The following is a 16980-nucleotide window of genomic DNA, read 5'->3' as shown; positions in this document are numbered from 1 at the left end:
TGACTTTTGTGTGAGCAGTGAAGAAAAAGAATGGTATTCTTCTCTTATTTTCATAAATTGATTGGATTTTAATGACTTCGTTCATAGTGCATTGAGATGGCAATATTTTATCAAAATCGTACATTCTTAACAATAATTAACAATTTGAATTTAATTTTAAAATATGGTTTTATTTTAAGGACGTTGCGTTTTGAAACAAATATACTTGGGATCAGAACATGAGTAGACCAAAAGCTTTAGTAACGGTCACTTACAAGACCTTTATAATATACGGGAAATATGCAGAATTGAAAACTAATAAAAAGAAAACTGGTCAACTAATCCGATCACAAACGCCAAAAAAAACAGCCAAACACAGCACTTTTCAGTTTGAAGTTTTATGCCTTTGTATAGCAAACAAAAAATGATATTTAAAAGTAACACTGTGTGAATGCTTCTGATTTCAAATCCAGAAGAGAATTTCTCTTTTTTCAAGTTCATTTAGGTGTATTTTAAGAACACAGAAGAAAGCAGTTTTCCCTCAACTTCCACTCTACTCTTATACAACTATTGATATCAGCAACTCGATTCTGGTTTTGTGAAAACAAAACGAGAAAACAAATGTTATAATTTTATCAGAAGTACTTGATCAACTGCATTTTGATTTTGGTTTGAAGACAAGTATTTACATTTTTAAAAAATTAACAATTGGGATGATGAAGTTCGTATCTGCATTGAAAACCATCATTATGTAATGGAGAGTCCATATTTTCCGCCAGAACAGATTTTGGTGGTTCGTTTGCCACTACCGCTTCAAGCAGATGACCATTGTTATGTTGTTAAGCTGTTTTGCTTTACACTGGTTCTAAATTTATACTTAAAATTGTACTTGAATTCAAATAAAAAATATAGACATCGAAAAGCTAGTTTAATGTATGTAAATACACTTTTAAAAGGAAGCTAAAGATACATGTAGCTAAAACAAAAAGTGAAATGCTTACATACAAATGTAACTAATTGAAATGATAAAAAGGAATTGTAACTTTTCAAAATTTCAACCAATAATTAACATAAATAACTTTGTCGAGTTTTGCATTTATAAATAAAACAAATTAGTTCCTCTTCAATTCTTACATTGATCAATGAAAATATTGCATATTGAGAAAATATTAATATGTCAAACAAGTTATTGATCAGTTGATGTCGCATATCATCGCCATAGATCGATTGAAATGGCTATCGCAGCGGTGTTTTCTTTCATTTAAATGTTTAATCTTATAATTACATGATATGCAATTAAATAGAAAAAACTTTGCTTTTAAGATTTAACAAAAATTTTAAGTAATTAATAACTCAATTCATTTAAACAAACCGAACAATTCAGCATGCCTCAAAAAGATGACTACATCCTAGTCCTAATGGTCTTAAATAATTTCAGCGGTCCATATCGGACGGGGTGATGTTTTCATTGCTTCATAAATATTTTATGTACTTTGACATATTCAAATAACCAATATTTGTCTGTTTCCCAATACAAACATTAATATTTCACTTTTCTGCCTATTGTCGCAACTAAAATGTTATTATAAATTTTAAAATATATTCAAATTGTTAATTTAGTCAATTGAATGCAGGACTTGAATTAAGTGGCTTCGATTATACATACATACATACTTATTATGTGAATACCTATTGATGGTTAAAGACAAATTATGGGGCATTACGGCAGTAAAATTGCACACATAAAATGTCAAACAAAGGAACAAGTTTTAAAATTCACCATCATGACATATCCACATTTTGTAACCTACCATATCTCAAACCTCAATACTATTCAAACTTCCAGATGACATATTTTCTGTATGACTTCCCAATCTATTCCTCTTCTTCATTCCTCCACCAGTGCCCTGGCCACCTCTGTTTGGCATTGGCGAACGCTGGACACGAGGACTTCCTGGCACTATTGGGATACCGACACCACCGTTGTTGTTGTTCGTACTGCCGGACGTTCTTCTTGTTCGTCTCAGAGAGGGAATACGTGTTGGTAGGCCATCTATGTTCATGGCAGAGTCGTGTGGGGACACCCCACCTCCCCCTGGCTGAGTATAGTGTAGGTTTCGTGCACTGCGCTCCAAAGTGCGCCGGTGGACTTCCATTGATGGAGTAAGCGGTGATGGGGGCGGTTGATAATGCATTGTTGGCGGATGATGGTTGTTGTTTTGATGTGGTGGCACTGGGGGAGGATGTTGGTGCTGTTGTAGTTGGTTATGGTTATGGTTATGGTGAGGGTGAATTTGTTTTTGTAACATTATAGGCGATTGCGTTGGTGGAGATGTTCGATGGTGGTATGGGAGGGTTGACATCGTTGTTGTCGCAGGCTTTTAAGAAAATTCGTAAAATACAAAAATGATTTACTTTAGGTTTAAAAAATAATTGGGTACACGAGATATACCTTGTCACCATCTAATGCCAGAGGGTTCGGTGTGATGTTCATTCTTGGCAAAACACCGTTCATGCGATGATTCGGTTTATGACTTTGTGATCCAATCACTGATGATGTAACAAATTCAGCTTGGATGGTATCCAATTGTGGTTTGTCTTCGTCTGTAATGATAATGATCAATATGTTTAAAATTTTACACTGATTCATTAGAGAAATTACCTCCAGATTGGGAATTCTTCCGTCTTCGCATACACAGGCATGCTGCTATTATTGCCAAAAGGAGAAGAATTCCACCGCCTCCAACTCCAGCTACAACAGGATATATGGAGTTGTCTTCTTCGTTGGCCTTAGTGGCTGGTATAACAGATGGTGTTATTGGCGATACAGTAGTTGGAGGTTCTGTAAGTATAAAAATTTAAGTTGTCGTTCAGATTTTTAATAAGTATGTTTTTGTATCTTTACTTACTTTGTGTTCTCCCTTGTAGAATCGAACTAAAATCTGAAGCTGCAGATGCTGTGAATGACTGCAGTTTGAATTCGTAGGCAGTTCCGGGTTCAAGCATGTCAATTTGATACTTTCGCGTGTTGCATCCATCAATAGTTGCTTTGAGATACTCCCCAGCTGTCGATGCAGGCCTATAATACGCGTAGAAGCCATCCACTTTATTAGATCTATTGAATGCCAGTGTCCAATGCAGCATTATTGCAGTTTCCGAAACGGCTTCGACTTCGGTTAACAATGGTGGAGGTAAGTGACCCATAGATGGTCCTAGGGCTGACCCTCTTTGCAGCAAGAACTTAGTGGAGCTGTCTCCTTCTTTGTTGTCGTTATTTGAATAGACTGCTATGATTCGAAATTTGTATAAGCGATCCGCTTTGAGATTGGACACAGATGAAGTAAAGTTTTTGTGACCACTATGAGTTCGATCTCTCTTTCCATAAGGAATCATGTCGTCGGTTGTTTGCCAATTTTCTCGGGGTATGATCTTTGCGAGATCACCCAACATACGATACTGTACCTTAAAGAATTGTATTGGAAGACCATAATTCTCCACACTCCAACGTAGCATCACAGAATCATCTGATAAACGGGTCACATTTGGACGAGTAGGTAGAGTCATGTTTGCTGTTTATTAAAGAGACATTTTAAAATATAATCATATACTTGTTTAAGTATTTATTAAATTCTTTTCATCAAATTTATAGACAAAATGCGTTCAATAATGCTAAGATACGTATTTTACTATCGATAAGTAGTTACTAAATGCAAAGAATGGAACACAAGGACTTATACCTGGGAAAATAACATGCTAGTATCAGGCGAGAACCATAGTATTGATAGTAGTAGGTTTTTTAGCGTAGTATATTATCTATACTAGCCGTGTGTCAAAACATCTGCATTAAACAAGTCAATAAAAATCACTTCCTAGCTCTTAAAATTAAATGGGCTTATGTCAAAGTAGAACGCACTGCTTCGACCTGTTTTCGAAAACATGAAAACATCATTTGTGTAAAAAAAAAAATCGTTGAATTGCACAAAAATATTTTTAAAATAGTTTTTCCTTAATCCACACTTCGTTTATCACATTTTTACTAAGTGAAAATTAAATTAATTCTTCCATTCGCCTTGCATTCATGTTGTTTCAATCTATTCAGAGAAATTTACTCATGCCGTGCGGTTCAGATGCTTAACGAAAGTTGACGAATCGCGCATATGGCTAGTACCGTTAGAATTGTTTTTGTACGTGTACTTGGCCATCTTGACTTAAGCCCATGCGAGCTTATGCTTATTATTCCACTAACCCAAAATGTGCATTGGATTGATCGATAATGTTTGATTCTTTAACTAGCAGGTGCCGTCTCGGTGGGACCAGAAGTGCGTTCTTTTTCTAACAATAGTTAACTATTGTTAACTATCGTTAACTTTTGTCGTTCCTAAACTACAAAATAGTTACGATTTATAACTATTTGACAGATGAACATCGTTCCTAAACTCGTTTTGAAGTATCAAATAGTTACAAATCGTAACTATTTCCAACTCACCTCCATGATATGAGTTGAACACTCATGATGTTGTTGATGTGTCAAAGTGGATATTTTGTTTACAAAACCAAATTAAAGATTTTTTTCTTTTGGAAATAAGCGGAAGAAAATGAAAATAAAAACAGAGTTTTGTAATTTTATGATGCAAAGGAATTTATTTTGACTAAAAGAACAGGATTTTTGTTATAATTATGCAAATAAAAATATTCTCAAAACAAATTTTTTTGGTGGTTTGACAGTTTAACAATATCTAACAATAAATCGTTCCTAAATGATTTGTAAAAAACCCAACAATTTCTAACAATAACACCTCCACAATATTTTTTGACATAACAACAATAGTTGACTATTGTTAGAAAAAGAACGCACCTCAGTGTTTGAACACAGTTAAAAAATGTTTTCAACATTCACCGTAATTATTATTAACCATGAGTTTTTGTGAGTCTGATTGATTGCATGAGATCGATCTCACAAGCTGTAAGACATGGTATTTCTTTTACATACAAAAACAGAACAGCATTTCTGCAGTAAATTGTCAATGTTATTTGGGGTTTCGCATTATCGTGGGCCTTAATTATTTGTATATCGATCCGAAAATGAAAGTTTTCGAAAATAAATATTTTTTTCTATCGAAAAAGTAAAGTAATCGAATCACAAACAAATGTGATAACTGAGTGAACAAGGAATATCTTAAAAAGTTTTATCTTAGAACTGTCAAAAATTTGTGGTTAAAAAAGTTTTAATTTGCAGTTTAATCCATTCTGCATTAATTTCTGCATCGATTTTGAGTGCAATCGAAACCATTTGGGTTAGTTTTACATTGAATTATTTCTCCAAATTCATAATAATTAAATTAGTTTTCATACTGTTATTAGACAAAAATTAATATTTTTTTTTTCCTGCTTACATGCGTCGTTTTGATTTGTTTTGATCTCTTTATTCGATAAATCTGATAAGGAATACATATTTCGAGATACAAAACAAAAAAACTTTATGCGAAAGTAGGTATTAAGTGCTATTTATTTTTTGGAATTTCGAAAATGCCAAAAATGCCCAGAACGCACAGCACAAACTTGCGATTATACAGGGTGTCCGGTAAAAAATGGATAAGCCTGAAATGTCTGATAGCTTAACTTATGACTGTACTAAAACCAAATAGAAAAAATTTCTATCGCAACCAGTTTAGAAAATATTAGCATTTTTTCATTCAGTGTATTTTAAATTTCATCATCTTACGTTTTCGTTCACCACAACCACGAATGAATGAATTTTTTAAATTTCTTTTTTTATAATTTTCTACAATAATTGACTAAAACCATAAGCAAATGGTCGCAAGACGGTGCTTACTATAAGCGCTCTTCGGCTATGAACTGATAGTGTATAAAAAAAAAAAAAAAAATAAGCACTTAAAATTTTTATAGCTTTTTGAAAAAATATTGAAATTCGTTTTTCGATACAAAATGTAAAAAAAAAATATTTTATGAGGAATTTTAAACACCTGTGGTATAAAAAAAAATCTAAAGGAATGTACATACAGTGACGAGCAAAAGTGGTCAAATGTTTTGCCTTTTTTGAGAAAGTTGTTTAAAACTTAGTGTTCTTTACATAAATTAAATCGTTTTTATTTTATTATTTTTCTATGTATATTATGCCAGCATTTGTTTTCCTGATTAAAATTTTAAAAAATGCTTCATTGTTCAAAAAAGGAGAGTATCATATTGGTATTTGGACTTGACCAATTCTGCTCGTTTTGGAAAAAGGCTTTTGTTTCAATATATTGAGTGTACTAGAATTAATTTTTACCACTTTTAACCACTTTTAACAATGCCGCGAGATAGGATCTATCAATCTGTGAAGAAATAATTTTAAAATTCGGTCGTATTTCAGCTTAATGGAAAGCTCAAAGCTCATCGCTTTTAGACTTGTGTTTTTTTTTACTGCGCTTACAATTTCTTCAAAAATTTCAACAGATTTTCAACGATTTAATTCATGTAAAGAACACTAAGTTTTAAACAACTTTCTCAAAAAAGGCAAAACATTTGACCACTTTTGCTCGTCACTGTATGTATATAGGTGGCCAACTTTTTTAAAAATATAAGCGTCTAAAGGGGATTGCAGAATTGTAATAGTTTTTATCAAATAGAGTTACTTGGAAGTTATTGGTACCAAAGCCTTCTAATTGAATAAATTATTTTAACTGTATAATCTTAAGTTTTTTCAGATGCTGCGACAAATGCATGGATTCCATCAGTTTTTTTGATCAGTCATATTTAACAATAATTCTTTTAATACATTACTATAGAATTATTTTAGCTTTTTTTTAAATGCAAAATAGAAAAAAATGATTTGTTTCCTAATTTGCCAAATATCAGTATAAAAAGATAAAATAAAGATGGGATTTCATTATAACTCTTAATAAAATTGCATCTAACAAATATTGCATGTTTTTCGTAGCCCAATAAGATTTGGAACTCAACATAAATTCGAAAACGTACCAACATTTTTGATAAGGTTGCATTGGGCCAATGGGACCGAAAATCTCAATATTTCTTTAAAACGAGATCATTAATAAGCCAAAATTGAGAACAAGCTGTGCCGATGCACAATTGCATGCCGTTGTTTAAACTGAGCAAACAAATTATTTTATTTCTACTTTGTATTTGAAAAAAAGATTAATTACTTTTTTATAGCCACTATTCAAGGTTATAACATTGTTTTTTATGGTAATGTATTAGAAGAATTATTTTAAAATATGACTGATCAAAAAAACTGATGTAATCCATGCATTTTTCGCAGCATCTGAAAAAAAACTTAGGATTATACAGTTAAAATAATTTACTAAATTAATAGGCCTTTTTTGCACTTTGGTACCAATAACTTCCTAGTAACTCTAGATCTGATAAAAACTATTACAATTCTGCAATCCCCTTTGGACGCGCATTTTTTAAAAAAGTTGGCAACCTACATTCCCATAGATTTTTTTTATACCACAGGTGTTTAAAATTTCTCATTAAATATTTTTTTTTTACATTTTGTATCGAAAAACGAATTTCAATATTTTTTCAAAAAAAAAAAGTTCAACAGCTATAAAAATTATTAAGTGCTTATGGTTTTAGTCAATTATTTTAGAAAATTATAAAAAAGAAAGGACCCCGCACATTTTGTTTGGGAAGTGGCCCTCGGTGAAATTGTCTTAAATTTTAGTATGTTGTTCCCTTGATCAAAAGTCGATATGGGCAGAAAGTCGAAAAATGGACAGTTTTTAAAATAACGGGTTTTTTCCGATGACTATCTCAAACCTTTTAAAAGGGATAGTAACTCTCTATATTGTGTTTTGCGCTATTTTTAGTGGAACCATAGGATTTTAGGATCGCTGAAGCCGAATCCGAAGTCCATTTTGCCCCATCACGTCAGGTTTTTAAGATTACCTCAAAAAATGTCACAGCCCCAAAAAATTTTTTTGTTTGAACTGGGAGTGCGACAGTGCTAGATATATGTTTTTTCAGGTCGCTAAAACTAGTGGTCGAATTACGGCACACGATTACGATCATACGTTAACGTTTGACCATTTCTGTCTCTATTTAATTATTAGAAAACGATAGGGACACATAGCAACCATTCGTTAACAAACGTATGCCGTAATTCGACCCCTGATTCGAAGTCTATTTTGCCCTATCACATCAGGTTTTCGAGATAGCATCAAAAAAGAAACGAACATCTATTTTGAGGTTATCTCAAAAACCTGACGTGAAAGGTCAAAAAAGACTTCGAATCCGGTTTCAGTGACCCGAAAAACATATGATAAACATAGTCGCACTCCCAAAAAAATTTTTTGAGGCTCTAATATTTTTTGAGGTTATTTTGAAAACCAAAATGTGCGGGGTCCTTTAAAAAATTCATTCATTCATTCAACAAGAAATAACTCATATTAAGTTAAGGTAATATCAACATTTAGGATAGCCCATACTTTACGATGGATACAGCTAAATATTTTAAAATATGTCAGTTTTATTTACACAGCACTGTACACAATAAGTTGCAGCGCCACCTACGTGTCAACAACAAAAATATCTTTCACATCGTTTGAGCAAATTCAACAACCAGCAAATATCACAACACCAAAATACCATCCACATTTCCACATACAAAGCTCTCTTAAAAACAAGTTTATTTTCTCTTGCACAAATTTATATTAAAATAGAAACCGAGCAGCACTGACACACAGCACTCAACTCAGTCGCTGAGCAAACCAAATTTAGTTTCTCATTGATAATCGGAGTGAGTGGGATTGCCGTTTTCTGCTCCGCAGCTTTGCGAGTCGAGTGTTTAAATTTTATTAAATTTGTGAGTCAGTGTCGGTATCTTGTTCTTGTTTTTTATACTGTCATTTGTATACTGACATGAGAGTGTGTATGTAATACATGCACAAAATAAAGAAGCAACTAAAAAATATAAAAGAAATTTTTTAGTTCTTCTCAACATTTGCGGCACCAAAAAAAATTGTCTATAAACTAATTACAAACAATTTACCAAAATAAGATTCTGCTATTTTCAATTCAAAGAACCTTTTCTACATTTTTGTTGAACTAAACTAATATGTCTGGTTCTAACAATAACACCAGCAATAGTGCCTTAAAAGGTGCTCTAAATTCTTCCACTACATCACCGAGAAATGAAAATGCTAACGACAGTGGAAATGCCTCAAATGCATCTATTTGTTTAACTCCTAGATTCACAAATGAAGAAAAAGCAATACTTTATGGATTGTTTCGCAAGCACGAGGAAGTCATCGATATAAAATACCGCAGGAAACAAAAAGGCAAATACTCGGTCCGGGACGCATGGCAGTCAATCGTTGATGACTTCAATGGAAACCCTTGCGTGACAATCTTTCGTAATCTCAAGCAAATTCAGAAATTTTGGTTGAATGCCAGGTAAAACTCACGTATTTATGGTCTTTAATATAAAAAATGTTAAATATAATTAGAACAAGAACAGGCAATGAAACGAAGTTCCTCCAAACATTAACAAAAAAAAAACAAATTATTTTGATTTGTTTTTAAAATGGAGTGAGTTGTTTTTTTTTTCTTTCTTATTTTGGAAAATTACCTCTCAACTCGTCGTCGACATAAATTAAGTGAAATAAAAATGGCGGCAATATTTGAGTAGCTATCTATGCATTGCTCTGCCTACAGTTGCAGATGAAAAAAAAAATGACAGCGCAAAACAATGTGTGCGACACGCCATCTATGTGTGTGATACATTAAGCAATTCTGTACCTACCTGCTTAAAAAATATCAAAAATAAAATTTGAGTAGGATTTTTATGCTAGAAATAGGAAATTATTTGATGAAAATTGACGAGTTAAAAAATCTCAAAATACGTAGCCATGAATGTGTTTTGATGTAAGTACATAGTTCGGTACTTTTCCTAAAATGCTTAGACAAGACAAATTTTAAATTTGTATGGAAAACTATGTATTTATATAAGTTATTAATTGAAGGTTATTTTTGGATTTGTGGCATACATTTGGATTGCTCTCTTATCAGAAAACGATCTTTAAGTCAAATGATAAAGTACATTAAACAAGTCTTACTTTGCAGTTAGATTATCCCAATACCTACCTATTACGGCTACTAAGCCATATACAATATACTTACGGTGACCATCCGTTCATTATAATTATTTACTGTTCATTATGAATTATTTTGTGTTAAAAAATATAAAAATGTTCATTATTTCAAAAGCTGTTCATTTTTTGTTCAGTATTTATAATTTTGTTGAAACAAAAACGAATTTTTGAAACAAGATGATAATGCGAACGTGTCCCAGTTTGCTGAATGAAAAATCGTAATAATAACTATTTTCAGTGGTCTTAGCCTTAAATGAAGCCTCAAAAGTCCCTAGATAGTCCCGAATCCCATGCGCTCCGAACCTACCACAGTACGAAAACGTAAACTTTAAACGCATTTTTCTCGAAACGCGTTTTTTTTCCGCGCCGTGCAACGTAACTCAAAAACTAATGAAGCTATCGACTTGAAATAAAAGGCAAATAACTCGTTAAAAAAATGGCCATTGCATGAACCTAAAAGTTTGATAAAATAATTACAATAAATATTTTTTTAACAATTTCTTTATAAAAAAACCATTGTGTTTTTTCGTTTTTTTTGGTCTCTAATTTTTATTTTAGATTTGTTTTTACTAAGTTTAGGTTCATGCAATGCGTATAAATATATTTTATTGGAAAAAAATTTCTTTTTTGATCATAAATAGTTTTCTGGACCAGGGCATTGCACGGCGCTAACGCGAGGCTTCAACTTCAAAGAGCTGTAGAGCCGCCATTTTGTTTTTTTTTACTTAAAAAAAATTGTATCAATACTTCATAATGTCAATAATATCATATACTTTTCCAAATTCAAACAAATGCTTTCGGTTTTCCAAAAAAATTATTGAAAAAGCTGTCTTCCAGAGGGATTTCCCCCCTTAAAGTGCTGAAGGTGTTCAGAGAGAATTTCTAGAATTTCCGATGTAGGAATTATGTAAGCTAAGCTATTGATAAAAAATAACTGTTTGTGACATATGAGAACTGACTTTCCATCAATTTTTGTCATTTTCTCAGAAAACTAAAGTGAGTTTTCTAATGATTTTCAGTATTCAGCGTTGAAATATGCAGAACAGAACTGCATACTTAAATTGAAAAAAGGTCAAAAGTGATTTTATCAACTTTTGAAAAGTGACTGCTCTTATAAAAATCTGAGAAAACTTTTTCTCGAAAACAGTTTTTACGATTTCGATGATAAAAAATATTTTTGGAGTTGTTTCTGAAGCAGTTTTTGCCACTCAGTTGTGCAATTTATCTAACCTACATTTTATTTTAAGCTCAAAGATATTCTAGAGCCGTTAAAGATATATAGAAGTTTAGAGATTTTGTAATAGTATTTTTTGAGGTGAGAAAAAAAGTTAAATTTAATAAAAACTTGATTTCTATTTCGTTTTGTATATTAAAAATAGCTTTCTTTACTTTGGACTTTAATTTCTACTGCAAAGCACATTTATGCTCCTTTTATTATATAGAAAAATGTCTCTGAATGCATTCAGAAGTACTAACTTGTCAGTAGATACTGAAGCCCAAAGAAACACAGCTAATAAATATTTTCAAAATGCGTACCTACTGATGCTATAGATGACCTAATCATTACTTTTTTATTATTTTCTTTTTATTTCAAGACTTCGCAAACAATATCCTTTTCAACAAGATGTTGATAAAAAACCAAATATAATTCGTAAGAATTCATCTTCTGGCAATTCTGTGACTGTTTCGCCAAAAAATATAGACTGTGTGCCAGCTCCAATCAAATGTGAACCCGAATACATTTTGCCGGCAAATAGCACACCACAATCAGTACACAATGCTGAAGAATATGAAGAAATTGAATTACAAGCCACAACTGTAAACGATCCGTTGAATGCTGAAACTATTGAAGAATCGACGGAAATTCAACATATTCATGAACAAAATCATCAAGATATTCAACAACAAATTATTCAGCAACAGCAACAACATCAGCAACAACAACAACATCAGCAACAACAACAACAGCAACATACGCAACAACAACAGCAACATACAACTGTTCAAGCGCAACAGGTCAATGTCGATCAGATAAGTGCTGACAAACTTACTCTTAACGATTTGCTTCACTTCAAAAATGCTCGACCACGCGAGGAAATTATTTTACAAATCAAAAACCCAGATGGAGGATCAATTACACTGCCATCACCCACTCGCATTACTATTCCCCACCAGCATAGTACCACCTATAACCACATTATTGGCGAAATTAAGGGTCAATCACAAACGCCACACATTCAAGTGCAACACTACCAAACACAACAAATTCAGCAACAATCACCCCAGCCAATTGCTCAACAGCAGCAACAACAACAACAAATTCAGCAACAATACAGTGCAGCGAACTCTACATATTGTACTTATACCACGCAACACCTGCCGCATACAACAATTCCATCAAGTATTGGACAGTCTGTTAGTACAGCAAACCAAGGCAACTTTGTGATGTCAGAATCCTTTGAGGATAAAGTCAATTTTTTCAAGCTGAAAGAGGCCGAACTTCGTTACAAAGAGGTTCAACTTCAATTGGAACAAAAACGTATTGCAATATCGCGAATGCAAGAAGAGCTTAAGCATCAGAAAGAAATGCATCGATTGCAAGTTGACGAGATGAAAATCAAAATTAGAATTTTAAGTGAAGAAGAACGAAAATTAAGAAATAAAGAAAGTTAGTTGTACAAATAAGAAATAAAAAGTATTGTGTTTTTGTTTAAAAAAAATTTAAGTAGAGGGCTGAATTTCTAGGGACATGTAGGTATGATGTGAGGGTTTTTTGGTTTAGCATTTTTAAAACACTTCAGCAGTCAAACGTTTTATATAGAAAACAGCATCTTATATTAAACTCTGTTAAAAGTTTTTATTAATTCACTGTTGAAATTTAGTACGTTAAGTCCAGTTCGGAGAAATTGCTATTGCAAATACACAGGAATAAATTGTTGTGTAGAGTGAGCCATTTCTTTATTTTTAAACAGAAAGAAACAAGCGCTTGAAATTTTCACAGCGAAAGATGGATCAAGAAATTGAGGTAAGCTAGGGCCCAATGGGCAAAGGGTGTTTTCATAAACGTCGGAAATCTGCGTTAGTACAATCGTCTTTCTACTTTTCTGCATTAATGAACACACCAATTCTGCAGAATGTTTGCAGGCCTGCGTTGGTACAATTTTCAGCAGTCTCTGAGTGTTCATAAACGTCAGAAAAAAATATAAAAAATGACCACAGAATGAGTTTTGTTTAATAAGCAAAAAGTATTTACTTTTTAGTTTCCGAAAATATTGTTTTCAATAACTGGTAGACCAGAATGTGTGTCTGTGGCTTGTGTCTTGTGTCGCTGTCAAAGTTAAAAAGTATGAAATTAGTATATTGGTGCCAGAATACGTAGCTGTGGCTGTGGCAAGGAAATTCGCTGTGGTACAAGTCGAGTCGACTTTTACTTCAAGCTACAAGCGCAATGACTTTTGACGTTTCTAATGTGGTTGCTCAGTTAATATTATTTTTTTTTCAAGGCAATTGACATTTTAGTGCGCCACATAATTCTGTTCATCTTTTCTACATTTTGAGCGATTTTATTTGACATCTTATACCACGGCGTTTTTCTTTGCCACAAGCGAATTTCCATTCTGTTCAGCCAGTAACACGAAAAATTTGTAAACCGTGTTACATTAGGGTGGCTCAAAAAAATACATACTTTCTTCTAAAAAAAATAATAAAAAAACACCGAGTGGTCTATCTATGGAAAAAATATTTTTAATTAGGGTGTTCAAGAAAGTTTTTTTTGCGTTTGAAAAAAAAAATGATTTTTAGTGCACAGAAAGTTTGTTAAGTGCGTTTTTTGATATAGTAATAATAAATTCATGTCAAATTAATTAAATTTGGTTGAATTCCAAGCGTAAATGTAAAATATATCATTTTTCTGAGCCAACTAATACGAAAAAAATCAATATATATATATATAAACTCATTATCTCAAAAAACATGATTTAGAAATTTTCTGTCATTAAAATTTAAATTTTTCGAAAAATGAAAAAAGAAACATTTTTGCACTACCCTAATTAATTAATATGTTTGCTTTTCATTTTTTTTTTACAATATTTACATTTATTAACAAAAAAAAAATCGAATCAAGAGTCAAATAAATTTCTTCGTGAGTTCTGCAGCAATAAATTTTGGCTGCGCAATCTGCTTAATGTTGACGACATAATGACGTTTATGAACAGCAGAACTGCAGTTGGACTAAGTCCGATCGCAGATCTGACTTTATGAACACAACTAACGCAGGCCTAAGTTAGGCAGACGTTTATGAAAACACCCAAAATTAAATGCGGTTATATGCTGCTAAAAAAAAAAATAACTTTTACGTATTGCATGGAATATTAAATATACGAACATAGGTTTTACTAGGAATTCAAACATTTGGGCCAGGGTTCGAACCTTGCTCCGATCGGAGCTAATTCGCTCAACTTTGGGGGGAAAAAAAAATCTACTCCAACATTTCGATTTTTAGAGATTTACTCCACTTTTTCCACACAGAAAAACTGTTAACGTTAACTTACCGACAAACGTTGGATTGGAATGTTTGAAATTGAAATTGTATTTAGTTAAGAATAGCAAACACATTTTTGAACTACCACTTGAATTAATTATGTTAACAAACAATATAAATTTGTCCAAGGTAAATTTATTAAGACTCTATTATTATTCATTAAAAATGTTTTCCTAAAAAGTTAGGATTTTCTATTTGTTTAAAACCTTCACCAGAAATCTTGCATTTGCTCCATTCTTTTTTCCATAATTTCATGACTTAGGTTCGAACACTGATTTGGGCACAGATCAGTTCGTTTCAGTTTATAAAACTGAAACGTAATCTCAAGCAAATTCAGAAATTTTGGTTGAATGCCAGGTAAAACTCACGTATTTATGGTCTTTAATATAAAAAATGTTAAATATAATTAGAACAAGAACAGGCAATGAAACGAAGTTCCTCCAAACATTAACAAAAAAAAAACAAATTATTTTGATTTGTTTTTAAAATGGAGTGAGTTGTTTTTTTTTTCTTTCTTATTTTGGAAAATTACCTCTCAACTCGTCGTCGACATAAATTAAGTGAAATAAAAATGGCGGCAATATTTGAGTAGCTATCTATGCATTGCTCTGCCTACAGTTGCAGATGAAAAAAAAATGACAGCGCAAAACAATGTGTGCGACACGCCATCTATGTGTGTGATACATTAAGCAATTCTGTACCTACCTGCTTAAAAAATATCAAAAATAAAATTTGAGTAGGATTTTTATGCTAGAAATAGGAAATTATTTGATGAAAATTGACGAGTTAAAAAATCTCAAAATACGTAGCCATGAATGTGTTTTGATGTAAGTACATAGTTCGGTACTTTTCCTAAAATGCTTAGACAAGACAAATTTTAAATTTGTATGGAAAACTATGTATTTATATAAGTTATTAATTGAAGGTTATTTTTGGATTTGTGGCATACATTTGGATTGCTCTCTTATCAGAAAACGATCTTTAAGTCAAATGATAAAGTACATTAAACAAGTCTTACTTTGCAGTTAGATTATCCCAATACCTACCTATTACGGCTACTAAGCCATATACAATATACTTACGGTGACCATCCGTTCATTATAATTATTTACTGTTCATTATGAATTATTTTGTGTTAAAAAATATAAAAATGTTCATTATTTCAAAAGCTGTTCATTTTTTGTTCAGTATTTATAATTTTGTTGAAACAAAAACGAATTTTTGAAACAAGATGATAATGCGAACGTGTCCCAGTTTGCTGAATGAAAAATCGTAATAATAACTATTTTCAGTGGTCTTAGCCTTAAATGAAGCCTCAAAAGTCCCTAGATAGTCCCGAATCCCATGCGCTCCGAACCTACCACAGTACGAAAACGTAAACTTTAAACGCATTTTTCTCGAAACGCGTTTTTTTCCGCGCCGTGCAACGTAACTCAAAAACTAATGAAGCTATCGACTTGAAATAAAAGGCAAATAACTCGTTAAAAAAATGGCCATTGCATGAACCTAAAAGTTTGATAAAATAATTACAATAAATATTTTTTTAACAATTTCTTTATAAAAAAACCATTGTGTTTTTTCGTTTTTTTTGGTCTCTAATTTTTATTTTAGATTTGTTTTTACTAAGTTTAGGTTCATGCAATGCGTATAAATATATTTTATTGGAAAAAAATTTCTTTTTTGATCATAAATAGTTTTCTGGACCAGGGCATTGCACGGCGCTAACGCGAGGCTTCAACTTCAAAGAGCTGTAGAGCCGCCATTTTGTTTTTTTTTACTTAAAAAAAATTGTATCAATACTTCATAATGTCAATAATATCATATACTTTTCCAAATTCAAACAAATGCTTTCGGTTTTCCAAAAAAATTATTGAAAAAGCTGTCTTCCAGAGGGATTTCCCCCCTTAAAGTGCTGAAGGTGTTCAGAGAGAATTTCTAGAATTTCCGATGTAGGAATTATGTAAGCTAAGCTATTGATAAAAAATAACTGTTTGTGACATATGAGAACTGACTTTCCATCAATTTTTGTCATTTTCTCAGAAAACTAAAGTGAGTTTTCTAATGATTTTCAGTATTCAGCGTTGAAATATGCAGAACAGAACTGCATACTTAAATTGAAAAAAGGTCAAAAGTGATTTTATCAACTTTTGAAAAGTGACTGCTCTTATAAAAATCTGAGAAAACTTTTTCTCGAAAACAGTTTTTACGATTTCGATGATAAAAAATATTTTTGGAGTTGTTTCTGAAGCAGTTTTTGCCACTCAGTTGTGCAATTTATCTAACCTACATTTTATTTTAAGCTCAAAGATATTCTAGAGCCGTTAAAGATATATAGAAGTTTAG

General features: G+C 32.1%; 2 protein-coding genes across 2 annotated transcripts in view; one reads left to right on the top strand and one right to left on the bottom strand.

Annotated features, from left to right (window-relative positions):
- Positions 1 to 397: 397 nt before the first annotated feature.
- The window catches only part of LOC129908187 (interference hedgehog), a 52123-nt gene continuing 35540 nt past the window's right edge, over positions 398 to 16980 (bottom strand). The window contains exons 4-7 of the mRNA XM_055984536.1: positions 2889 to 3548; positions 2642 to 2821; positions 2432 to 2583; positions 398 to 2357 (exon numbers count right to left, since the gene is read on the bottom strand). Of these exons, the coding sequence (XP_055840511.1) occupies positions 1797 to 2357; positions 2432 to 2583; positions 2642 to 2821; positions 2889 to 3548 (1553 nt within the window). The 3' untranslated portion in view covers positions 398 to 1796. The remainder of the gene's footprint in view (positions 2358 to 2431; positions 2584 to 2641; positions 2822 to 2888; positions 3549 to 16980) is intronic.
- LOC129908188 (regulatory protein zeste) lies at positions 8718 to 12792 on the top strand. The gene is made up of 2 exons (XM_055984537.1): positions 8718 to 9399; positions 11693 to 12792. The coding sequence occupies exons 1-2, from the start codon at positions 9062 to 9064 to the stop codon at positions 12768 to 12770; spliced, it is 1416 nt and encodes a 471-aa protein (XP_055840512.1). The 5' UTR covers positions 8718 to 9061; the 3' UTR covers positions 12771 to 12792.

This window comes from Episyrphus balteatus, chromosome 2, assembly GCF_945859705.1.
Source record: "Episyrphus balteatus chromosome 2, idEpiBalt1.1, whole genome shotgun sequence".
NCBI classification, from domain to species: Eukaryota; Metazoa; Arthropoda; class Insecta; order Diptera; family Syrphidae; genus Episyrphus; species Episyrphus balteatus.
The sequence above is the reverse complement of the archived record's forward strand: the minus strand, read 5'-3'. Positions and strand labels throughout refer to the sequence as shown.